Raw genomic sequence first — 22,439 nt, forward strand, 5'->3', positions numbered from 1 at the left:
TTATGTATATGCAAATATATATACAGATAGATAAAGAAATATAGACATGTATGTATATGCATGGATTGGTATATAAACATGTATTTTCTAGCTCTACCTTTTGAGAGGAGCTATCAGCAGCGATACCCTAGCATTTGATTTTAAATACCATTCTTTCATAAAAAGGAACAGGACTGCTTGGAAAAGGGGTTAAATCTGTGGTGAGGCAGGGAAAATACAAGATGAACTTGGAAATCTTGCAGTGACAAAAAGTAAGGAAGTGCTAAAAAAAAAAAAAAAAAAAGGAAGAAGGGACACAGCAGCTCCTTCATGATCTCTGAATGGCCAAAGCTAGAACAATTTTATTGCTCGAGCCATAAAATGACAACAGTATTGAATTATAACACAAAGGATAGAACAAATATCCATAAGCCCACACTGATATAAATACACAAATGAACAAATCCAAATAAATAAATGGGAAAAAACATAAATTTCTCCCTACCAAAGAATTCTAATTAATAAATGAGGAATATGGAAAGTCACTGTTAAGCACACTGCATAATAACTGCTTCTGGTGAGACAAACTAGCTAAAATTAGTGAGTGAAAGTTTAAGGAGAAACAGGATACTTGCAGAGCCTCAAAGTATCTCCCCCCCCCCCCCCAATATTTAATAGTAGTACAGAGAGGAACACAGAAATATTTTACTGGAGAAATCTAGTAGACATCACCTAAACAGGTGATGGACCTTAACTTTAACAGTTATAAGACATACACATTGTGTGCACCCCCAGACCTGATACACTCAAGAAGTACACAATGTCACTTCTATAGTATTCGTCTCAAAATGAAGAATCTTGACCTAATCATGAGAAATCATGACAAACCCAAAATGAGGGGCATTTTAAAAAATAACTGACCAGCAGTCTTCAAAAAATCCCAGGGTCATGAAAGACAAAAGCTGAGGAAGGAGTCAGGACAAGTAAATGCAATGTAAAATCCTGGATTGTATCCTGGAACAGAAAAAGGACATTAGTGGGCAAACTGATGAAATTCAAATGAAGTTTGTCGTTTAGTTAATTGTTTAACACCAGTATTAATTTCTTTGATTTGATCATTGTAGCATGACTATGTAAGAGGTTAACATTGGCGAAAGCTGGGCGAATGGTATACGGGAACTCTCTGTGCTGTTTTTGCAGCTCTTCTGTAAATTTAAAATTATTTCATAACACAAAATTGGTAAAAATCATTTTGGGTAAGATGAAAAATTATATGGTTGCCTTACCTGCAGAGGTAATAAAAGGTATTAATGTTGCTGGTTTCTTGTGTATCCTCTCAGTACTTATTTATATAAATACAATATTCTTATTTCTCCTGTTTCCATGTACCTTGCTTTTTTCATTTAAAATGTATCCTAGAAACTTTCCATAAATACATAGATTTCCCTCATTTTCTTTTCAATGTATTTCTTATCTTATAGTTAGATGCTGAAATTTCTGTCTTGACCCACTGTTGTCAAAATGTGCAGGAGATGGAATCAGATTCAAAAGCAGGACTTTGAAGACAGACCCAAGTCCCAATAACCATTCTGTCACTTACTGGCTGCATGGCTATCTCCTATGGGAACACAACTGCATCTTAAGGTTACAGCATGAATGGGGGAGGGTCAGAGAGAGAGGGAGACACAGAATCTGAAGGCTCCAGGCTTTGAGCTGTCAGCACAGAGCCCAATGCGAGGCTCGAATTCACGGACCGTGAGATCATGACCTAAGCCGAAGTCAGACGCTTCACCGACTGAGCCACCCAGGCGCCCCTTATGTATCATCTTATTAAGACAAAAAGAGTATTCCAATCTTGGGAAATGTAAAATAGAGCTGCAGCAATATCACCATAATCTTGATTGTTCTGAAATTCGGTCACTAGAACAATCTGAAAAGCTACTTGGCCACAAAATTTAGTTGGTAAAACTAAGTGACAGAGACCTTGTAAAGAAGTGTTGTTACTCTAGACTGATGGAAATAACAGATTTATTTTCTCAGCCCTGAGTCAAAGCACCAGTTCAATAAAAAGTCCAAGACCCCTTCAAATTCTAATCTCTACGTAGAGAGCCAATACTTTACCAAAAGGTCTGGACTGCACACATCAGGTGCTGGACTGGTTAGTGAACCTGCCATTCTTTTTTCTCCATTGTACCAGCTCTTGCTGGTATGAAAACTTTGAGTTTTTGTGTTTGCATTTCTCTATCCACAGAATACATTTCCAAGGAGAAGTGGTTGCAAGTAACTTTGCTATCATTTTTGTAATCGCAATGGCAAATCATTGCCAGCTTTGGAAGAAAGTAGATGCCTTTTTTTTTTTTTGGCCTACAAATATAATATATATAGAATATATATATTATATATATATTATATATAGAGAATATATATATATAATATATATATATGCATATATAGTCAAGAGACTGAGAAATAGCCTCTGTCTGTAGAAGCATTCATTAGTTCACTCACTTAATAAAGAGGACTTACCAAGCATTGTAAGCCTGGCTGTGTGCCGGGCATTGTGCTTGGTGTTGAAAATAATAAGCTCAAAATAAGAACAAAACTCCCATCTTTAACTTACAGCCTAATTAAGGGTAGATAAGACACACTGACAGTTATAATGCAGTGCAGTAAACTATGGGAGCAAATAGAATGGCTTCACAGAAGAGGTTACATTTCTGTTGGGTTCACCAGGCAGACTAGAGGAAGGGCATGCCTGGCAGAGGATACACAGCCTGCATGCACAGAGACATGCTGGTATGCTTGAATTCAAGCTTTTTTGGGGTGACCAGGTGCAGATATGGCTGGTGGATTAGGCTGAAGTCATAAGCAGTTTCTATTTCTTCCTGTTCAGTGGAAAGCTACTAGTTCAAAGGGAGAACTATTAAATGGTTTTTTTTTTTTAATGTTTTTATTTAGTTTTGAGAGAAAGAGAGACCAGCGCAAACACACATGCAGGGGAGGGGCAAAGAGAGAGAGGGAGAGAGAATATCCCAAGCGGGCTCTGTGCTGACAGCAGAGAGCCCAATGCGGGGCTTGAACTCACAAACCAGGAGATCATGACCTGAACTGAAGTCCAACGCAAAAAGACTGAGCCACCCAGGTGCCCCTATTATATGTTTTTCAGCAAGAGACAGAAATAATTGGATTTACAGTTGACTTTCAAACAACATGGGTTTGAACTGCATGGGTCCACTTATATATGGATATTTTAAATAAATACAGCATAATACTCTAAATGTATTTTCTCATCCTTACGATTTTCTTAACATTTTTTCTTTAGCTTACATTATTGTAAAAACAGAAAATATGTTAATCAAATCTGTTTTATTTGTAAGACTTCAACAGTGGACTATTAAGGATTCTGGGGTATCAAAAGTTATACATGAAGTTTTGAACACATGGGGTTTCAGGGCCACTAACCCCCATGTTGTTGTTGGGTCAACTGTGATTTTTAAGATCACTTTAGCAGATATATAAAGGTTGCATTGGGAAGGGTGATCAGAAAATCAATTAGAAGTCTAATGTGGTATTTTAGTGAGAGAATATATGGTTTTCATGGAATCTCAAGCTTTTGATGACTGAAAAGACTTTTATCAATGGGTCAAGACATATAAAAGCCATTTATCACTTGAAAATCAAGAGTGAAATCAGACAAAATCTTAGGCACTTAAAAAAATAAAAACAGACTTTTTATATAATGAATTCTCAGGTATCCAAGACTGATTCTCTAGCAGATGAATTCGTTTATTGAAGAATTCAGATTCTGTTCTCTAACTTTGTAATTGCTTAAGTTCTTATATGGTTTTCCAGGTGGTAGAAAGAGGAAAAGAAATGAAAAACAGTAAATTTAATCAATTGGCTCCCTGACTGTTGCTTAATATGCAGATTCAGGAAGGTGAAAATGCTCATTACATTGAAGTGTGTGGATATCTGTGGAGGGCATACACATATAGCTCATCTCCGCAGATAAATCAGACATCATTGAAAATGTACATACTGAGAGAATAATTGGCTCTTTGTGTTGATGCTCTAAAGTACTCTCCCACTTTTCCTATTAAAAGCTTTATTTGGTCCCTCCACCTGAATAATGTATGCAGGGCTCATTTCTCTTTTACCAGACGGGCTCACAGTTTAATGAATACATCTTACAGCTGTGGTTTGATAGACATTCTTTCTATCTCATGTTGAAGCTTGGCTATCAGAATTATCAAAATAGCCAGATCATTTCAGTCAGGCACTTGCTTAGCAAATGAGGACTCATCTGGAATTTGACTGCATTCATTTGAGGGCTAAAGTTATTCTCAGCTGCGCCCCCAAGGAGATAAGAGAAACGCCTTAATTGCCCTGATGGTGGTAACAGGTGTTCTCTTCAGCTACCTAAATGCAAAGCCATGTTGTCTTTTCACTAGAGGCTTCTCGTCAAGTGTGAGTTCCCAGTCTTACAGCAAAACAACTCTAAAACGGCTGCAGTATTATTTTCAAATCTTTCTTCTTTCTTAGCTATTTATAGCCCTATTTAGAAATACCTATTCACTTCCCGGTTGACAAGGCAAGAAATAGATTATGCTGATGAAACAAAAGACAAGCGAACAGAAAACATGACTTTTACTCTCCGTCTGGCCATGGACGAGGATGAAGAGGCCCTTGGGTTTTCCTTCGAGAGAAGAATGTTTGTGTTTGTATTTTTAACATTTTTTTAATGCTCATTAACAAAGTCTGTTGTATTTTCTTATCGTTCAGAAGTTACTTGTTACTTTAGTCCTCCTAAAACTAAAATCATTTTCTAATCATGGATTTCTCCTGTTACAGGGTATGTTTGCCAAATTACCTAAGTGCCGCCGGTTCACCCAGGTAGAACCAGTAATTCTGCAAAGTAGACAGGACAATCCGTGAGGTTGAGTGGGAGGAAACTACATATCCCGGCATGCCTCGCTCGCGAGCACAATGGAGCCCTGTCGTCATCCGGGGTCACGGGGCTGAGCGTTCCTTACGCACCGCCGGATTCCGGCCTGGGTCCCGCCCCGGGCGGAGGGCCCTCCTGGGCCGGGAAAACTGCAATTCCCGGCATGCGCTGCCACGGATGCGCCTGCGTACAGGAGCTACCGCGCCGGAGCGGGTTGGTTTAAAGCGCGTTTAGTTCCATGGAAACCCGCCTACCTGCTGCGAGACAGAGTTACAGGCGGACGGATGGACTGTGGGGTAAGGGCGACCGTGCCATGGACCGGTTAATCCGGGAACGGAGGTGCTGGGCCCGCGGGGGAGAGCTGGCAGCTCACATAAGACCACCATCACCTGTCCCTTTTGCCCTTTCTCCTCCCTGGCAGAGTTTAGTCTCGTTCTCTGGACGTCGGGACCCTGATTTACGGCGCTTCTGTGCTTGATGCGAGTGAAAACCGTTTAGGAGCAAAGTTTGCATTGGCCTGGCTCTAGCTGAGGGAAGGAGGATAGCTACCAGAGAGGGCCTCCAGATGAGCCCCAACACCACCTTTTCTTTATGTTTGGCTGGAGGTTATCGGTTCCTAGAAAAGCCATTTTGACGTTTTTGTTTGTTTTTAATTATAATTAATTAATTATAACACCGGTTATATTCCCTGATCTGTTTATTAGAATGCAGGTGTCAGGAATTGGCTTTCGTTCATTGAAGTTTCCTCAGTGCCTGGACAAAATACATGTTCGTTAAATTTTTCCGAAATTTCTTCCTGTTTGTTTGCCATCTGCAGTGTCCCATGCACTGTGCTAGGCTCTGAAGATAGAGAGGGATTAATCTGACCCTACTGGGAAGAAGCTCACAGTCTGGCTTGAACACCCACCCACTCCTCATGTCCCTGACTTGTGAGTCTTGGAGCACCCAGGACTAGGTCCCTTAATCCTTTCTGTTCTCTGTTAGGCAGTCTTGTGCCTTTACACGCTACATGTGTGTTGAGAATTTAAGAATTTATATCTCCAGTCCACAACTCTCCCTTGAACTCTGTATCTACAAGTTCAGTCGTGTTGGTCGTCTTTCCGGTTTTAAATTTTACATTTCCAAAACAACTCAATCTTCCGACTAAAGCTAATTCTTCTGAAGGGCTTCTATTGTCTAAATAAATGGCAGCACCATCTTCCAATTGCTTCCTTGCTCTCATGTTTCATATCTAATTCATTAGCAAAACCAATCTTTAAAATATGGTTGGACTCTGACCACTTCTTACTATTGTGTTGCTATCTATCACCCTGGTCCTATCCACCAGGCACCACCTGCCTGGATTACTGTAGCAGCTTCCCAACTGGTCTTCCTACTTCTGTGGTTGTCCTCCTACCATCGTGGGAGGGTATCCAGAGTGATCCAGTTAAAGTAAGTTAGATCACAGCACGCCTCAGCTCTGTACCCTCCAATGGCTCTGAGAGTCACTGAGAGTAAAGACCAAATCTTTCCAATAGCCCTTCAGGCCTAATATGATCTGGTCCCTTTATTACCCTCTGACCTCACCTCCTGTAGTTCTCTACTTCACTTACTCCTCTCCAGCCAGACTGACCTCCTTACTGTTTGTGAAGATCTTTGTACTCATCGTTCACTCTTTCTGGACTTCTCTGTCCCCGAGATGTTTACATGACTCACGCCTCCACCTCCTTCACAGGTCTTTGCTGGAATATCATCTCAGTGAGGCTTTCTTTGATCAGTCTGTTTAAAATGAAAGCCAGCACCACAGCTCTTATCGTATCCTCTTTCCTACTTTATTTTTCTCCATTGCACTATCAGCAATAAACAAACTATGTATTTTACTTAATGTCTGTGCTCCTCAGTTGGAATATAAGCTTCACGAGGGCAAGGATTTTTGTCTGTTCACTACTGTATTTCCCAGTGCCTATAACAGTTTCCAGCTCATGGTAGCATTCAGGAAATATTTGTTGGCTTTATGAGTGAATGAAGACAGTATTACTGAACACATTATTTTCCAACGGTTGTGATAACATCAAGTCCCTAGCCTGTTATTTTAGAACCGACAGCATGTAGTTGTACCTATTGCCAGGTGTAGGAATGGAGCCTATGTCCACTGAAGCAAGTGTCCCTATTTTTTTTTTTTAAGAATTTATGTTTCAGTTATCTCTACACCCAATGTGGGGCTCTAACAACCCCAAGATCAAGAGTCGCATTCACCACCAAGGAGCCCCACGTATTCCCTTTACAGTCACCTGGCTTATACTAGGATATTACTTATAATATTAGTCTTATTCATGCCATCCTTTCAGTGAGGTAACCTACTTAGAAGCTTCTTAGAAATACTCTCCCTGGAGTGGAAAATGGGTGATGGGCATTGAGGAGGGCACCTTTTGGGATGAGCACTGGGTATTGTAGGAAACCAATTTGACAATAAATTATATTATAAAAAATAAAAATATGCTTATTTACAGTTATAAAAATAAAATAAATAAAAAACATTTATTAAAAAAAGAAATACTCTCCCTAAATTAAGTTGATGATAATACATTTTTAAAAGTAGCTATGAATGAACATTTTTAAAAACTAGAAGTTTATATCTCATTGATTTTATTACTGTTACGATCAAGTATCAGGACTTAGGTTCAAGACTACAGTGATATTTTCACCTTTTCAAAAGCAGCAAAGCACACATAAGTCAAGCCATAGTCTCTTTGCTAGAATAGTAGCAATTGGAGCTATATTCTTTTCTTGTAAGACTGTTCTTAGACTATGAGCTTTTGAGCTATGACTTCAGAAGATCTGCCAAGTGGCCAGTGGATTGTGTGTGGGAGCCTGCCAAATAAGGGAAGACAGACGGGTATGAATAACTGTAGTGAAATGAGAGTCTCCCAACTCAACAGATTTATTGGATCCCAGGTAGTTACCTCACTCTTTCTTTAACAAGCTGCCAGGTACTCAGGGACTCTCCCTGGTGTATATTAAGGCTGTCTCCCTCTTGCTATTCATCTACCATTGCTTCCTTGGGCTTTCCTGACCTTGACATTTTTTTTTTTTTTCTCTTTCCTATTGTAGGGAAGGTTTGTGGAGGGATGGTTTTCAGCTAATCCTGACACCTGTTTTTTAATCTCCAAAGGGTAGATTGGCTTGTTTGCTTTTCTAGTCAACTTCTTGGATGACTTGATCATGCTCATGAGTGATTCACTAAGAATATTTCAAGAACACTGCCATGTTCACTAAGAAGCTTTATCCCTGCCTGCCATCAGTTTGTCCCAGGCACCTCAGTCTTCCCTTCCTTAGGGTGAATTTTCTGTAAATCTCTTCCCCCTCAGAGTCTAGAGGCCAAGTTTATTTCTTCCTTTTTGTTTACTTTTTTCATCTCTGGAAGCCTGAGGAGCTCCAGCGTAGATCAAGTGGGTGTGAGTGATGATGCAAATCAAATTCTTACTCAAACATATATGGACTTCCTCTTTTTTTAAAAAATGAAGCAATTTAATTTGAATTGTTTTCCATTTTGTTTTCATGTCTGAAAGAGCCTACATACTGTAAAGTAAATGTGAGCATTTTATACATGTAGGTACCTTAGGGACATGTCAGCATAACCGTGATTTTTTTCAACAATTACATGCAGAAATTTTAGGTGGCAACCTATATCCCATTCAAAATATGTGGGAAGCTTGTATTCCATTTCCTGTATTTTTTCCCCTAAATGGACTAATGTTTGTGTTAGTATTTTGTGCTCGGCTTCTGGTATAAATAAATAGGGATCATCCTTTGTATTATAACCGGATACTTCAGCCTAACAAGTTGTTAAGGACGTTGTCCTCCTCCCACTTCCCAGCACTGCTTGTCTTTTCTTTTATGGCCTCCTTCTACTTGTTTCTCCACCAGCTATTGCCTGGGACTACTGTGTATTAGGAATATCTTGTTGCAAGCAACAGAAAAAAGTGCTTAAAACAAAAGAAAAAGTTTATTTTTCTTAAATAAGAAGTTTGGATGTTACAAGCTTTGAAAAAAAAAGGCTAATCTGAGTTTCTCTTGCCTTTTCCTTGTGTTTCTCAGATGCTGGTGATCTCTGGCTATTTATATCTAAAAGTGAGGTACTACATGACTGACTGAAAGAGAGTTCTCAAAACTCTGGGCTTCATATGGGGAAAGAAAGGACAGGTGCCATCATTTCAGTTTTTTTAATGGCAAAAACAAAACCCTTCCCAGAAGCTCCTTGCAAACTTTGTGCCCAAAGCCTCATTGGCCAGAATGTGTCATATGGGTGTGCCAGTTGCAAGAGAGGCTGGGGACATGAACTTTTCAGCTTCTGTTAGGGAGAGAACAAAGGAGCCAACTATGTCTACCCCAAACCTTATTAAACACCTTTTACATTTTCTCCTCACTTCAGGCCTAGTTTATCTCTAGGTGGACAGTAAAGAGACAGCAGGTGACAGAAAATGCAATGGAGGGTAAATCCATGTGGTGTTTCTCCATTGTTACCGTTCCATTTTCTCCCTACCCCACACTAGTGGTGGTTTCCCCAACCCTAGCCCTAGTTTCATGGAGGCTCTTCATTCTATTACCTGAGAAATACTATCCTGGTTCCTGTGGTAACATGAGCAGGAGTCTCCAAATCTGGCTTTTTTCAGAAACATAGATGAACCTTACTTCAAATCTTTGTATATACATAGGCCCCTTTACTACCTATATGTACCTTTGTCTTTCCCTTCAGGAAAAATTGAAAGCATGGAAGGAAGTTAATAATGAGCTTCTCTACCCCCATATTCTTAAACTGATTGTTAACAGAAAATATTTTTTAAAAATTGAAATTATATGTGTCAGAAATGCTTTCTATTTCATAGAGGAGGATAAAAGGGAGAAATCCTGGTCAGAAGCACTAAAGTAAGAGTAAAAAGAAAATTTGTACCCTTTGACCTTTATCATTCCTTATCCCTCCCTCCAGACCATTCTATTCTGTTTCAGCCTTTTTTTTTTAAATTCCACATATAAGTAATATCAGAAAGTATCTTTCTTTCTCTGTCTTGTTTATCTCAGTTTAGCATAATGCCCTCTAGATTAATCCATGTTGTGAATGGCAGAGTTTCCTTTCTTTTTACAGCCAAATGATATTTTATTAAGTATACACATCCACACACATCCACATGTATATGTATATATATATATATATATATATATCACATTTTTTATCCACTTATCTGTTGAAAGATAAGGATATGTAGGTTGTTTCTCTATCTTGACTATTCTGAATAATGCTGCTCTGAACATGAGTGAGCAGCCACTTCATCAAAATGATGTCTTTGATTCCTTTGGATATATACCAAGGAGTGGGATTGCTGGACCATATGGTAGTTCTATTTTTAAATTTTTTGAGGAACTTCCATACTGTTTTCCATAATGACTGTACTATTTTATATCCCCACCAGCAGTGTATAAGGCTTCTCATTTCTCCAAATCTTCACCAACATTTGCTGTCTTTTTGGTAATAGCTACCCTAATAGGTGTGAGGTGATACTCATTGTGGTTTTGATTTGCACTTCCCTGGTGGTTAATGATATTGAGCACCTTTTCATTTATCTATTGGCCCTCTGTACATTGTCTTTGGGGGAAATGTCTATTTAGGTCCTCTGCCCATTTTTTACTTGGATTCTTTGCTTTTTTGCTATCGAGTTATATTATGGACATTAATGCCTGATCAGATCAGTGGTATGTAATTATTTTCTACCATTCTGTAGGTAACCTTTCAAATAAGAAGTTCTGAGGATCTAATGTACAGCATGGTAACATAGTGATCTGTTGTATAGTTGAAAGTTGTGAGTGGGTCTTAAGCATTGTTACCCCATAAACACACAAAGTTCACTATATTATCTATGTGGGGTGATGTGTTAATTATCTTGATCGTGGTAACCATTCTACAATGTATATGTATATCAAATATCACATTGTCCACTTTAAATATATTCAATTCTATTCTAAAAGTTTAAATTCAAAAGTTTATATTCAAAAGTTTAAAAAAAGGAAGATGGAAAAGACAATAGGCCATTCTCTGGGACCTTTGGGAGGAAGATAAAAAGTGATTGGAGAGCTATTTCAGGATGAAGATATGTCGTTGATGGCTGTAGCACTGTTATATTGGCAAGAAGCTCATCCTTTTCATAGCTCCTCACCATAATTCTTGCCCCCTTAAATCTTGCCATCAGTTTTCCCACTTCTTTAATTCTTGCCTTGAGTGATGGATACGACCTTCAGTGACTGGGACACTTCAACTGCCTGGGAGGTGAGGGGGAGAGATCTAATTATACAGTAAATAGGGGAGAAAACATGTGTTCCTAATATCTGAATGGGATCTTTATGAACATGTTTCCGTAGGGATACCATTGCTAGTAATGGTTAAGGTTTACAGGCTGGTTACTATAGAAATGTCTATACAGGATGGAGTTGCAGGAAAATGTCCTTAAAGTTTCTTTCCATCAATGATCTTGTCATGAACTTTGGGTCCATGATTCACTTATATGTTAAGACTGCTTCTTTGTTAATTCTGTCTCATTTGTTACTAACATTTCAAAAAGTAGTCTTGCTACTCGTTACTCTTAGACCATTTGGGGAGAGAAATCTGGAAATTTTATATCAATAGCTATAGAAGAGTCTTTGCTAGGCTATGAAGTTAAGTTTGTGGATTATTTTTTAAAATTGCTGCTTTGGTGTAGTTAGTACATTTATTTTATAATAACTGCTCAGAGGGTGCCTGGGTGGCTCAGCTGGTTAAGTGTCCAATTCTTGGTTTTGGCTCAGGTCATGATCTCACAGTTTTGGGAGTTTGAGTCCTACGGTGGGCTCTGCACTGCTAGTGGATTCTCTCTTTTGCACGTGCACGCTCTCTCAAGAGAGAAATAAATAACTCAGAAGTCTCAGTATAGGATTTTTTTTCTGATAGGTTGGTTGGAATATGTTTTATTCCTTTTTAAATTTATTTATTTTGAGAGAGAGAGAGAGAGGCCATGGGAAGGGGTAGAGAGAGAAGGAGAGAGAGAAAATCCCAAGCAGGCTCTGTGCTTCAGTGCGTAGCCAGACTCGGGGCCTGATCTCATGAACTGTGAGATCATGACCTGAGCCAAAACCCAAGGGTCAGATGCTTAACTGACTGAGCCACCCAGGTGCCCCAGGTGGGAATGTGTTACAGTGACAGTGGATGGTAATGAAAGAGTGATAATTCCCTCAGCCAAGTCATAGGTCCTAGTGTGTGTCTAAAAGTAGCAGATAGGATAGACTAGATTATGATGATTGGACTAGTAGTTTGTTACAAAATACTCAACAATCTCAGTGGATGATAACAGCATTAAGTTTATTGCCCATTCACCATGGATGTCACGGACGGGTCATAGCTCTGCTTCATGTCTTCTTCATCTTGGCACAGGAGGCAGGCCCTGTCTGGGTGTTGCCCATCTCATGGAGGGGGAGAAAGAAGGAGATGAAATAAGACAAGTTGGCTCTTAAAGCTTCCACCTGCATTAAATTGACCAAAGCAAAACACATGGCTGTTCCTGAGCTCAACAGGACAGGGATGTATAATTCTCCCATAAGAAGGGGCAGTGACTGTTTTGAACCATAGTAGAACCTACTATACTAATAATGTGATTTTAATCTCAGGTGCATATGGAAACTGCAATGTCCAGACAGGTCCTCTCTCCAACCCACATCAATGCTACAGCTTCTGAAACGTTCACGGTACTTCAACAAAGGATGAGAATAGTTGAGGAACAGACCAGTTCTCTGAGGGATGACCTAATAATGTTGGACTTTGGTGAAAAAAGGTAACACGTGGAAAATGAACTAGATCTTTGTAAGTTGAAGAATTTTGCTTCACTGGTTATTAATAAGGAGTCGAATTACAGATGGTTTGGCTGATGAAATAGGTGTTTATGAAAGAATTGAGAAAAAAACAGTTTCCATTTGAACATTAATTAGAAAATATTTGCAAGATAATTGTTATCGTGTAAGAGGTACTACCACTATTACCCTAAATAAATATTTAAATTGTGCTAATTAGGTGCACAAACTTTGATATCCTGTTCACCTTCAAATCTTGATTGAAAACAAACATGGAATTTTTTGTATAATTAGAAAAAACTTGGTTCTTATTTTTTAAATCAGAAATAGTCTTTGATATTAGTTAAGGTGAACATTTAAACTTGATTCATGCCATTGAAATAGTTTTCATTTTCTTTCCCCAGACTTATTGTAAACTAAAAGAAAGGCTTTAAGTCTTTAAAAACCATTTTTCCCCAATGGCTAAAGAAGATATTGCCATTAGAAGTTGGATTATCAATGGCCTGAAGAATCTGGGTGACTTAGCAGCCAATATCAAATTTACTGGTGTGATTTTCTTTAAGATTACGTACATATTTCCTTTGTGTTTCTCTTGAAAACCTGAAATAATTATAATTGGTATTACAGCAACCAAAAAATGAATAATTCTTCACTTAAAGATTAAATCTGTACAGATGTTGAGTATGTTAGAATAAAGTAGGAATGTTTAGGGGCACCTGGGTGATTCGGTCAGTTAAGTGTCTAACTCTTGATTTTGGCTCAGGTCATGATCTCACAGTTTGTGGGTTCGAGCCCTGTGTGGGCTCTGTGCTGACAGCGCAGAGCCTGGAGCCTGCTTCAGATTGTGTCTCCCTCTCCTTCTCTTCCCCTTCCCTGCTCGCACTCTTTCTCTGTCTCTCAAAAATAAACATTAATTCTTAGTTTATAGATTCAGCATTTATCATGTTTTAGGTATCACATAAAAGTTTACAAAAAATTACATTAAAAGAAACAACCATTTTTTTAAGCTTCATATAATTTTTATTTTTTTTATTTTATTTTATTTTTTATGAAATTTATTGACAAATTGGTTTCCATACAACACCCAGTGCTCATCCCAAAAGGTGCCCTCCTCAATACCCATCACCCACCCTCTCCTCCCTCCCACCCCCCATCAACCCTCAGTTTGTTCTCAGTTTTTAACAGTCTCTTATGCTTTGGCTCTCTCCTATTCTAACCTCTTTTTTTTTTTTTTTTTCCTTCCCCTCCCCCATGGGTTCCTGTTAAGTTTCTCAGGATCCACATAAGAGTGAAACCATATGGTATCTGTCTTTCTCTGTATGGCTTATTTCACTTAGCATCACACTCTCCAGTTCCATCCACGTTGCTACAAAAGGCCATATTTCATTTTTTCTCATTGCCACGTAATATTCCATTGTGTACATAAACCACAATTTCTTTATCCATTCATCAGTTGATGGACATTTAGGCTCTTTCCATCATTTGGCTATTGTTGAGAGTGCTGCTATGAACATTGGGGTACAAGTGGCCCTATGCATCAGTACTCCTGTATCCCTTGGATAAATTCCTAGCAGTGCTATTGCTGGGTCATAGGGTAGGTCTATTTTTAATTTTCTGAGGAACCTCCACACTGCTTTCCAGAGCGGCTGCACCAATTTGCATTCCCACCAACAGTGCAAGAGGGTTCCCATTTCTCCACATCCTCTCCAGCATCTATAGTCTCCTGATTTGTTCATTTTGGCCACTCTGACTGGCGTGAGGTGATACCTGAGTGTGGTTTTGATTTGTATTTCCCTGATAAGGAGCGACGCTAAACATCTTTTCATGTGCCTGTTGGCCATCCGGATGTCTTCTTTAGAGAAGTGTCTATTCATGTTTTCTGCCCATTTCTTCACTGGGTTATTTGTTTTTCGGGTGTGGAGTTTGGTGAGCTCTTTATAGATTTTGGATACTAGCCCTTTGTCCGATATGTCATTTGCGAATATCTTTTCCCATTCCGTTGGTTGCCTTTTAGTTTTGTTGGTTGTTTCCTTTGCTGTGCAGAAGCTTTTTATCTTCATAAGGTCCCAGTAATTCACTTTTGCTTTTAATTCCCTTGCCTTTGGGGATGTGTCGAGTAAGAGATTGCTACGGCTGAGGTCAGAGAGGTCTTTTCCTGCTTTCTCCTCTAAGGTTTTGACGGTTTCCTGTCTCACATTTAGGTCCTTTATCCATTTTGAGTTTATTTTTGTGAATGGTGTGAGAAAGTGGTCTAGTTTCAACCTTCTGCATGTTGCTGTCCACTTCTCCCAGCACCATTTGTTAAAGAGGCTGTCTTTTTTCCATTGGATGTTCTTTCCTGCTTTGTCAAAGATGAGTTGGCCATACGTTTGTGGGTCTAGTTCTGGGGTTTCTATTCTATTCCATTGGTCTATGTGTCTGTTTTGGTGCCAATACCATGCTGTCTTGATGATGACAGCTTTGTAGTAGAGGCTAAAGTCTGGGATTGTGATGCCTCCTGCTTTGGTCTTCTTCTTCAAAATTCCTTTGGCTATTCGGGGCCTTTTGTGGTTCCATATGAATTTTAGGATTGCTTGTTCTAGTTTCGAGAAGAATGCTGGTGCAATTTTGATTGGGATTGCATTGAATGTGTAGATAGCTTTGAGTAGTATTGACATTTTGACAATATTTATTTTTCCAATCCATGAGCAGGGAATGTCTTTCCATTTCTTTAAATCTTCTTCAATTTCCTTCATAAGCTTTCTATAGTTTTCAGCATACAGATCCTTTACATCTTTGGTTAGATTTATTCCTAGGTATTTTATGCTTCTTGGTGCAATTGTGAATGGGATCAGTTTCTTTATTTGTCTTTCCGTTGCTTCATTGTTAGTGTATAAGAATGCAACTGATTTCTGTACATTGATTTTGTATCCTGCAACTTTGCTGAAGGAGAAACAACCATTATAAAATCAGTGGTCTTTATCCATCTGATAATAGTCTCATCCTCAATACCTAACGGTGCCTTCTAAATGTAAATTTGGAGAAGCTAATGGATGCTTGTTAACTAAGGATCTAATTTTCATTCTTGGTAGAATGTTACACTGACCTGATGGTTGGGATTATCATAGTACATTGCATTACATAATATTGTTAAATTGGGATCTTTGTCCAGAGGCCAATTGGAAGCTCCAAAATGTTTAGAAGAGGCTTTGAGCCAGAACATCATTAGTCCTATCCAAAAAGAAGTAATTTGTTCAGGAAAAACGGATATTCTGTGGAAGAACTGTGAGTTTCTGGTAAATCGAATGTGCCGTCTGGAAAGCCTTATCCAGTCTTTGAAGATGAACATCTTTCGTCTGCAAACTGAAAAGGATTTGAATCCACAGAAAACAGGTACAGAGAGGAGAGCATCATCAGAAATTTGATCCTATATGGGTGTTTAATGAGTTTTTGATCCTTTTCTTTTCCTGATCTTCTTTCAAATGCTTGATGACCTGTTGTAGACTCTGGGTCTGGAGTTCTCTCTTGTTCAGCAAGAAAGCGGTATGCAGGATTAAAAATGCGAGAGAGGCTAATGTCCAGGAGGGAACAAGAGCCCTGAGTAAGGGTCCTTTTGCAGTTTTTATTAGGATCAGAAGGCTTACAAGCTTGATGGGCGTGCAGAGAGACGATGAAATTGTGAACATTATCTTACGGGCATGGGGAGAAGGGAATTTTGGAGATTTGTGGTGTTAGGGGTTTGGGTCAATACAAAACAAAATCCTGGTGCTGGGTGGAAAGTCTGTGGGGCAGACATGAGGCCCCACCTCTGTTAGCCTAAAGTGGCCTGGGGGACAAGAAGTGCAGAGCATGCTACCTCAGGGCCAACAAGGCACCTTTCTTTTGCTAATTAGCTGCGCTCTGAGCAACTTTGTCCTGCTGTGGCCTATAGCCCTATTTACCTTTTTACCTAATTTGGTCCTTCCTTCAGGTGAAAGCAGCTTTCTGCTATTGTACTAAGTTGGCGGGCATTTCTGCCTGAATACCTAATCTTGTTTACCTCATCTTGGATGTTTTCCTCCTGAGATTTCCTTATTCCTATACCTTTATCCTATACTGGGGGCCTTTGCCCCAATTACCTAACCTTATTTACCTAATCTTGTTTACCCAAACTTGGGTGTGTACATCCTATGGCTTTCTAATTCTTTATGCCTTGTTAACCCATGTGCAAGCTCAGGGAATTCCTAAGCTTATACCCCACAATGACCCTTCTCTGCTGTTGGGTAGCTCTTCTGAAGGATCAACTGAACGCAATACAGGAGAAGCATACCAAGGACCTGAAGCTGTTGCATCTTGAGGTGATGAATTTGCGCCAGCAACTAAGAGATGTAAAAGAGGAAGAAGACAAGGCACAAGAAGAAGTGCAAAGGTTGACTGCTACCCTGGAGGTTGCCTCAGAGACCAAGGTTTGAATCCAGATTTCTGAAATACAGATTCACTATTATCTGTTAACTGGAGGAGGCAACAGATCCATAAAATTGAGTTAAAAATGGTGATGTGAGGATTCTTGACATTTCAAAGTTATCTACATTGATAACGTAAACCATTGTGTGCCATCAGTAATGTAATATTTATAGAGCCCTTACCCTATACACATGAAAGTGAAAGTCCAGAGATAGAAGTAGTGTCTCTGCTCTTCAACGAGCTTACATGCTAGGTGGGAGAACAAGGAATAATGTGAAGTACTAAATAGAGAAAGAATAAGGGCATGGGAAATGATAAAGGGCAGTGTGGGACAATCAGTGGATATTGAAGAGTAAGTGTTTCACGTTCAGGGGGTTTGAGAGGGTGAGTGTGCCCTATGTAGAGAAGGGGAAACTTCAAGAAAGAGATAAGACATGAGCTGAACCTTTAGAAGCTAAGATAGAGAGGTGAGGACATTTCAAGGAGTACATACTGAGGCAGGAAAGCATATAGAGTAGGATAATAAACTAACAATTTTGTTTAACCTCCTAGGGCTGCGCAGTATCATAGATGGTAAATATGTTATTGTGTTTAATTAAAAAAAAAACACACATGACATAGGATATTATTGTCCCCATTTTAGTAATAAAAGTATTGGGGCCCAGAGAGAATTCATTTTCTCTAAGATCACACTTCCTTGTCTTCTTACTGTTAACCCAGGTTTGAAGTTAGATCTTTCCACTGGTACAGTTAGAGGAAATGCACAAACTAGGCTGACAGCAGTGAGGATTTGTTTGGGGCAAATAAATTGGAACTTAGTTAGAGATCACATGGAGGATTTCAAAATCAAAAATAATCAATAGTTGGGCTTGATCCTATGGAGGGTGATTAACATTTTTGATAAGGAAGAAACATATCAAAAACAGGCAAACTAATCTGACCAGTAGTGTAGAGTTTTGGGAAACCAGTTAGGAGTCCATTGTATGATTTGGGGCATAAGCCTTATTAGGTCTGACTTAAGGTTGTGGCATTTTGAAAAGAAAGATACTGTGAAAGATACTGTGAACAAAGATAACACTAGAATATGGTGTTGGACAGGAGCGGAGAGTAGGAAAGAAGGCAAAGATGACTGAGGTTTTACATGTTGGATTGTGGTGCCATTAATAGTGATGTAAAAGAGAATAAATAGTGAAAGCTGTGTTTGTTTTTGTTGTTGTCTTATTTATTTTTGAGAGAGAGAGAACACATGTGTGCAAGCAGGAGAGGAGCAGAGAGTGGGGGACAAAGGATTTGAAGCAGGCTCTGCATGGACAGCAGGGAACCCAATATGGGGCTTGAACTCTTGAATTGTGAAATCATGACCTGAGCTGAAGGCAGATGCTTAACCAACTGAGCCACCCAGGCACCCCTGAAAGCTGTGTTTTTGATTCTCAGTTCCTAAGCATGGATAATATTTGAGGCTAGAAGAAATAGAATACTTGAAAAAAAAGCAAAAGGAATATACCCTGTAAGGAAGAGTTCTATCAATTATACCAGGTTTTCTCATTATTGAGTGTTATGTGTAAAGTGAATGCGAAGTTCACTTTAAGAAGTTAATCACTTCTTTGGTCTAAAAGGGAAAATGAAAGAAGTCATGAATCAAAGTAATCAAATAACCTTCTTTTTAGATATCTCACCATAATTACTTCAGACACAAAATAGGTATTTATAACCATATTCAGAATAGCATTTATAGGTTGTTAGAAAAGAGTCTAGATTTAAACTGATGTGCCTATAGACAGTTTCTGTCATTTCAGATTGTTTAGAACCTTTTCTCTTTGTACTTTTAGAAGAATGCAGCCATTATTGAAGAGGAACTGAAGACCACAAAACGTAAAATGAACCTGAGAATTCAAGAGGTAAGATAGAAAAGATGCTAGCGGGTGGAGGGGGCGTTGGAATTACTAAGAGGACGTCAAGAAAGTAGAAAAAATGAAAAACTTTGAAAAAGAAAATGTTACTATGTAGTAGGAAGACTTTTAAAATATACCACGTGAAATTCAAATGAAAGTGGCTGCCCTTATTTGACACTAAGAATTCTTTTTGCCTCAATATGGTCATACAACCAGAAATACAATAAGTGCTCTGTGAACTACAAAGGAAATTAGTTACCACATATTCATATGCTAGAGCTAAGTGAACACCTTCATACAAAGACCTTTTAAACTAAAGTATTTAAAACAAAAAGCTTTTAAGAAGCCTGTTCATCTAATTTTACCTTGAAACCTCCATTTCAACCTAAGTTTTAGTAGATAACAGATTGGGAATTGTGAAGTAGGTGGCTGCTAAAAGTTGCTGGACTAAAAATTGGCAGCTGAAAACAGTAGAAGAGTCAGGAGAATTAGTAATCCAACATACCCTGGCCTAAAAACCTCAATATTTCCTGACAGAATAATCATTTATGTTAATGCAAATCAAGAGGGTCAAATTATATTTAAAATATTCTATTACATAAAACAGAGAAGTAGATACACTTTTTAGGAAAAATTTCAAGAAAAGTTACTTTTTTATTTTTTTTAAATGTTTATTTTGAGAGAGAGAATGAATGAGTAGGGGAGGGGCAGAGAGAGAGAGAGAGAATCCCAAGCAGGCTCTGTGCAAGCGCGACGTGGGGCTCAATCGTAAGAACCCGCAAGATCATGACCTGAGCTGAAACCAGAAGTCAGACGCTCAACCTACTGAGCCATCCAGGCACCCCTAAAGTTAATTTTTAAGTTATGGATTTTAGTGCTTACAGTGAGAAGTATAGCTATCTGAAAAATTCTCTTATATATATTTTATTTGCTACTAATTATTGATAAAAGCATGATTGTTCATAGTTCGAATGTGTTATGTTTAGCATATTTTTAGTTTTCAGATATTTTAGTAGACTATTTTTTAATGTGATTTTTTTTTTTTTTTTTTTTTTAATTTTAGAGAGGGAGAGAGTATGTGCAAGTGGGGGAGATGGGCAGAGGGGGGGAGAGGAAGAATCTTGAATCTTAAGCCAGCTCCTTACTGAGTGTGGAGCCCGATGCAGGGCTCGATCCCACCACCCCTGGGATCATGACCTGAGCCAAATTCAAGAGTCAGACATTCAACCGACAGAGCCACCCAGGTGCCCCAGTAGACTTTTTTTTTTTTTTTAAGAGAAGTTTCACATTTATAGAAAAATCACACAGAAAACAGTTCTCATAAACCTGTTCTTCCCATCTCCACAGTTTCCTCCCTTATTAACGTCTCACATTAGTGTGGTACATTTGTTACATTTGATGAACAAATATTGATAAATCATAATTAGCTAAAGTCCACAATTTATTTTAAATTCACCCTTTGTTGATTACAGAGGATTAAAACGGCCCCCCTCTCTTCCTGAGCCCCTAGCAACCACTGATCTTCTCACTGTCTGTAGTTTTGCTATAGTTGAAATGATTCCGTGTGTGGTTATTTTGGACTGGCTTCTATCACTTAGCACATGCCTTTAAAGTACCTCCAAGTCTTGTCATGGTGTGATAACTCATTTTATTGCCTAACGATATTCCATTGTATGGATGTACCACAGTTAGTTTATACATTCATCTATTGAAGTACACCTTCGTTGCTTCTAAGTTTTGGCAATTGTGAATAAAGCTACTTGAAACATTCATATGCAGGTTTTTGTGTGGACATGTTATCTACTCATTTGGATAAATACCTAGAGCACAATTGCTGGATTATATGGTAAGCTTTTGTTTACCTTTGTAAGAAACTGCCAACATGTCTTAAAAAATTACTGTACCATTTTGCATTCACACCAACTAGGAATGAGTGCCTGTTGCTCCACATTCTCACCAGCAGGTTGTCAGTGTTTTGAATTTTTGCCATTCTAATATGTATGTGGTGGTATTGGTGTCTTGTTTTAATTATAATTCTCTAATGAAATATGATATTGAGTATCTTTTTATATGCCTATTTGCCACTGTATATCTTATTTGGTGAGGTATCTGTTAGATCTTTTGCTTATTTTGTAGTTGGGCTGTTTGTTTTCTTATGTTGAGTTTTAAGAGTTCTTTGTGTACTTTGGGTATTAGTCCTGTATCAAATACATGTTTTGCAATTTTTCTCCCCTTCTGTAGCTTATCTTTTGCAGAGCAGAAGCTTTTAATTTTAATGAAGTCCAACTTAACTTTTTTTTCTTTTGGAGATTATACTCTGGTGTTATATCTACTAAGTCATCACTGAACCCAACATCACCAAGATTTTTCTACTGTGTAATTTTTGGAAGCTGTATAGCTTTTAAATGCTTGTTTGTGTATGTATGTATGTATTTAGAGAGCAAGTGGTGGGGGGGGGTGGGGGGCAGAGAGAAGGAGACACAGAATCCCACACAGGTTCCTTGCTGTCAGCACCGAGCCTGATGTGGGGCTCAAACTCACAAACTGCAAGATCGTGACCTCAGCTAAAACCAAGAATTGCACACTTAACTGACTGAGTCACTGAGGCACCCCACAGAAACCTTATAATTTTGCATTTTACATTTAGATCTGTGATACTGATGGGGTTTTGGAGTGCTGGAGGGGCTCTAATTGTCATAGCCATTAACCCAGGAAATAAATGAGGGAGAAGCCCTCACATCTGTTAGGAGGAAGAACAGTAAGAAAAAGTCTATGTCCCTTTTGTTAGGGATGGCCTGTCTTTCCTTCAGAAACCTGAGTTCTATCAGGAGGAGGCCTGTTTAGACATGCAGTTTGTCAGGAGGGAGTTTCCTAGTCAAACATGTTTGGGCCAAACACATTCTGCAAGAGACCTTTAGCTCCAGGTCCTGATTTAGAGTCATGAAGGCCTGGACCTACGGTAACTCCATTTATTTGCCCTATTTCCTGCAGGAGAGATCTGTTAAATCCTACTAAGGCCATGCAATATTATAGGAGATCAGTCCTTTCTTAAATTTTGCAATCCGAATTATTTCCAGTGGGTTAAAAGGGCATCCCAAGGAAGAGTCCTTGAGGACTGTAGAAGAAGTTCCCATGTTCCCAGACAAGTAGGGAAGGACCATTACTAAAAAATCCCCTGACACCTGGGTGGCGTCCCACGCATAGGATATGTCAGAGGTTCCTGAGGTGTCAAAGCGACCTGACGCATCCCTCGAACGAAATCACTATGGCCACAATATTACCTTGCCACTGAGGGCAATACTCCCCTGGAAGGCCCCATAAAGGGCCCCCAGTGGAAGGGATGCCAGCATCCT

At 39.0% G+C, this 22,439-nt stretch overlaps 1 protein-coding gene across 4 annotated transcripts in view; it reads left to right on the plus strand.

Annotated features, from left to right (window-relative positions):
• The first annotated feature begins 5,029 nt into the window (after positions 1-5,029).
• The window catches only part of CCDC150 (coiled-coil domain containing 150), a 100,643-nt gene continuing 83,233 nt past the window's right edge, over positions 5,030-22,439 (plus strand). For 3 of the 4 annotated variants that reach the window (XR_006296897.1, XM_043577371.1, XM_043577373.1), the window contains exons 1-5: positions 5,030-5,220; positions 12,593-12,756; positions 15,924-16,144; positions 17,018-17,196; positions 19,024-19,092. Coding sequence is in view for 3 of the 4 variants with exons in the window: in XM_043577371.1 (XP_043433306.1) it covers positions 5,209-5,220; positions 12,593-12,756; positions 15,924-16,144; positions 17,018-17,196; positions 19,024-19,092 (645 nt within the window). In the remaining variant the exon portion in view is untranslated. Of the gene's footprint in view, positions 5,221-12,592; positions 12,757-15,923; positions 16,145-17,017; positions 17,197-19,023; positions 19,093-22,439 lie in introns of those variants that run through there. The other variant, XM_043577374.1, reaches the window with a different exon arrangement.

This window comes from Prionailurus bengalensis, chromosome C1, assembly GCF_016509475.1.
Source record: "Prionailurus bengalensis isolate Pbe53 chromosome C1, Fcat_Pben_1.1_paternal_pri, whole genome shotgun sequence".
NCBI lineage: Eukaryota > Metazoa > Chordata > Mammalia > Carnivora > Felidae > Prionailurus > Prionailurus bengalensis.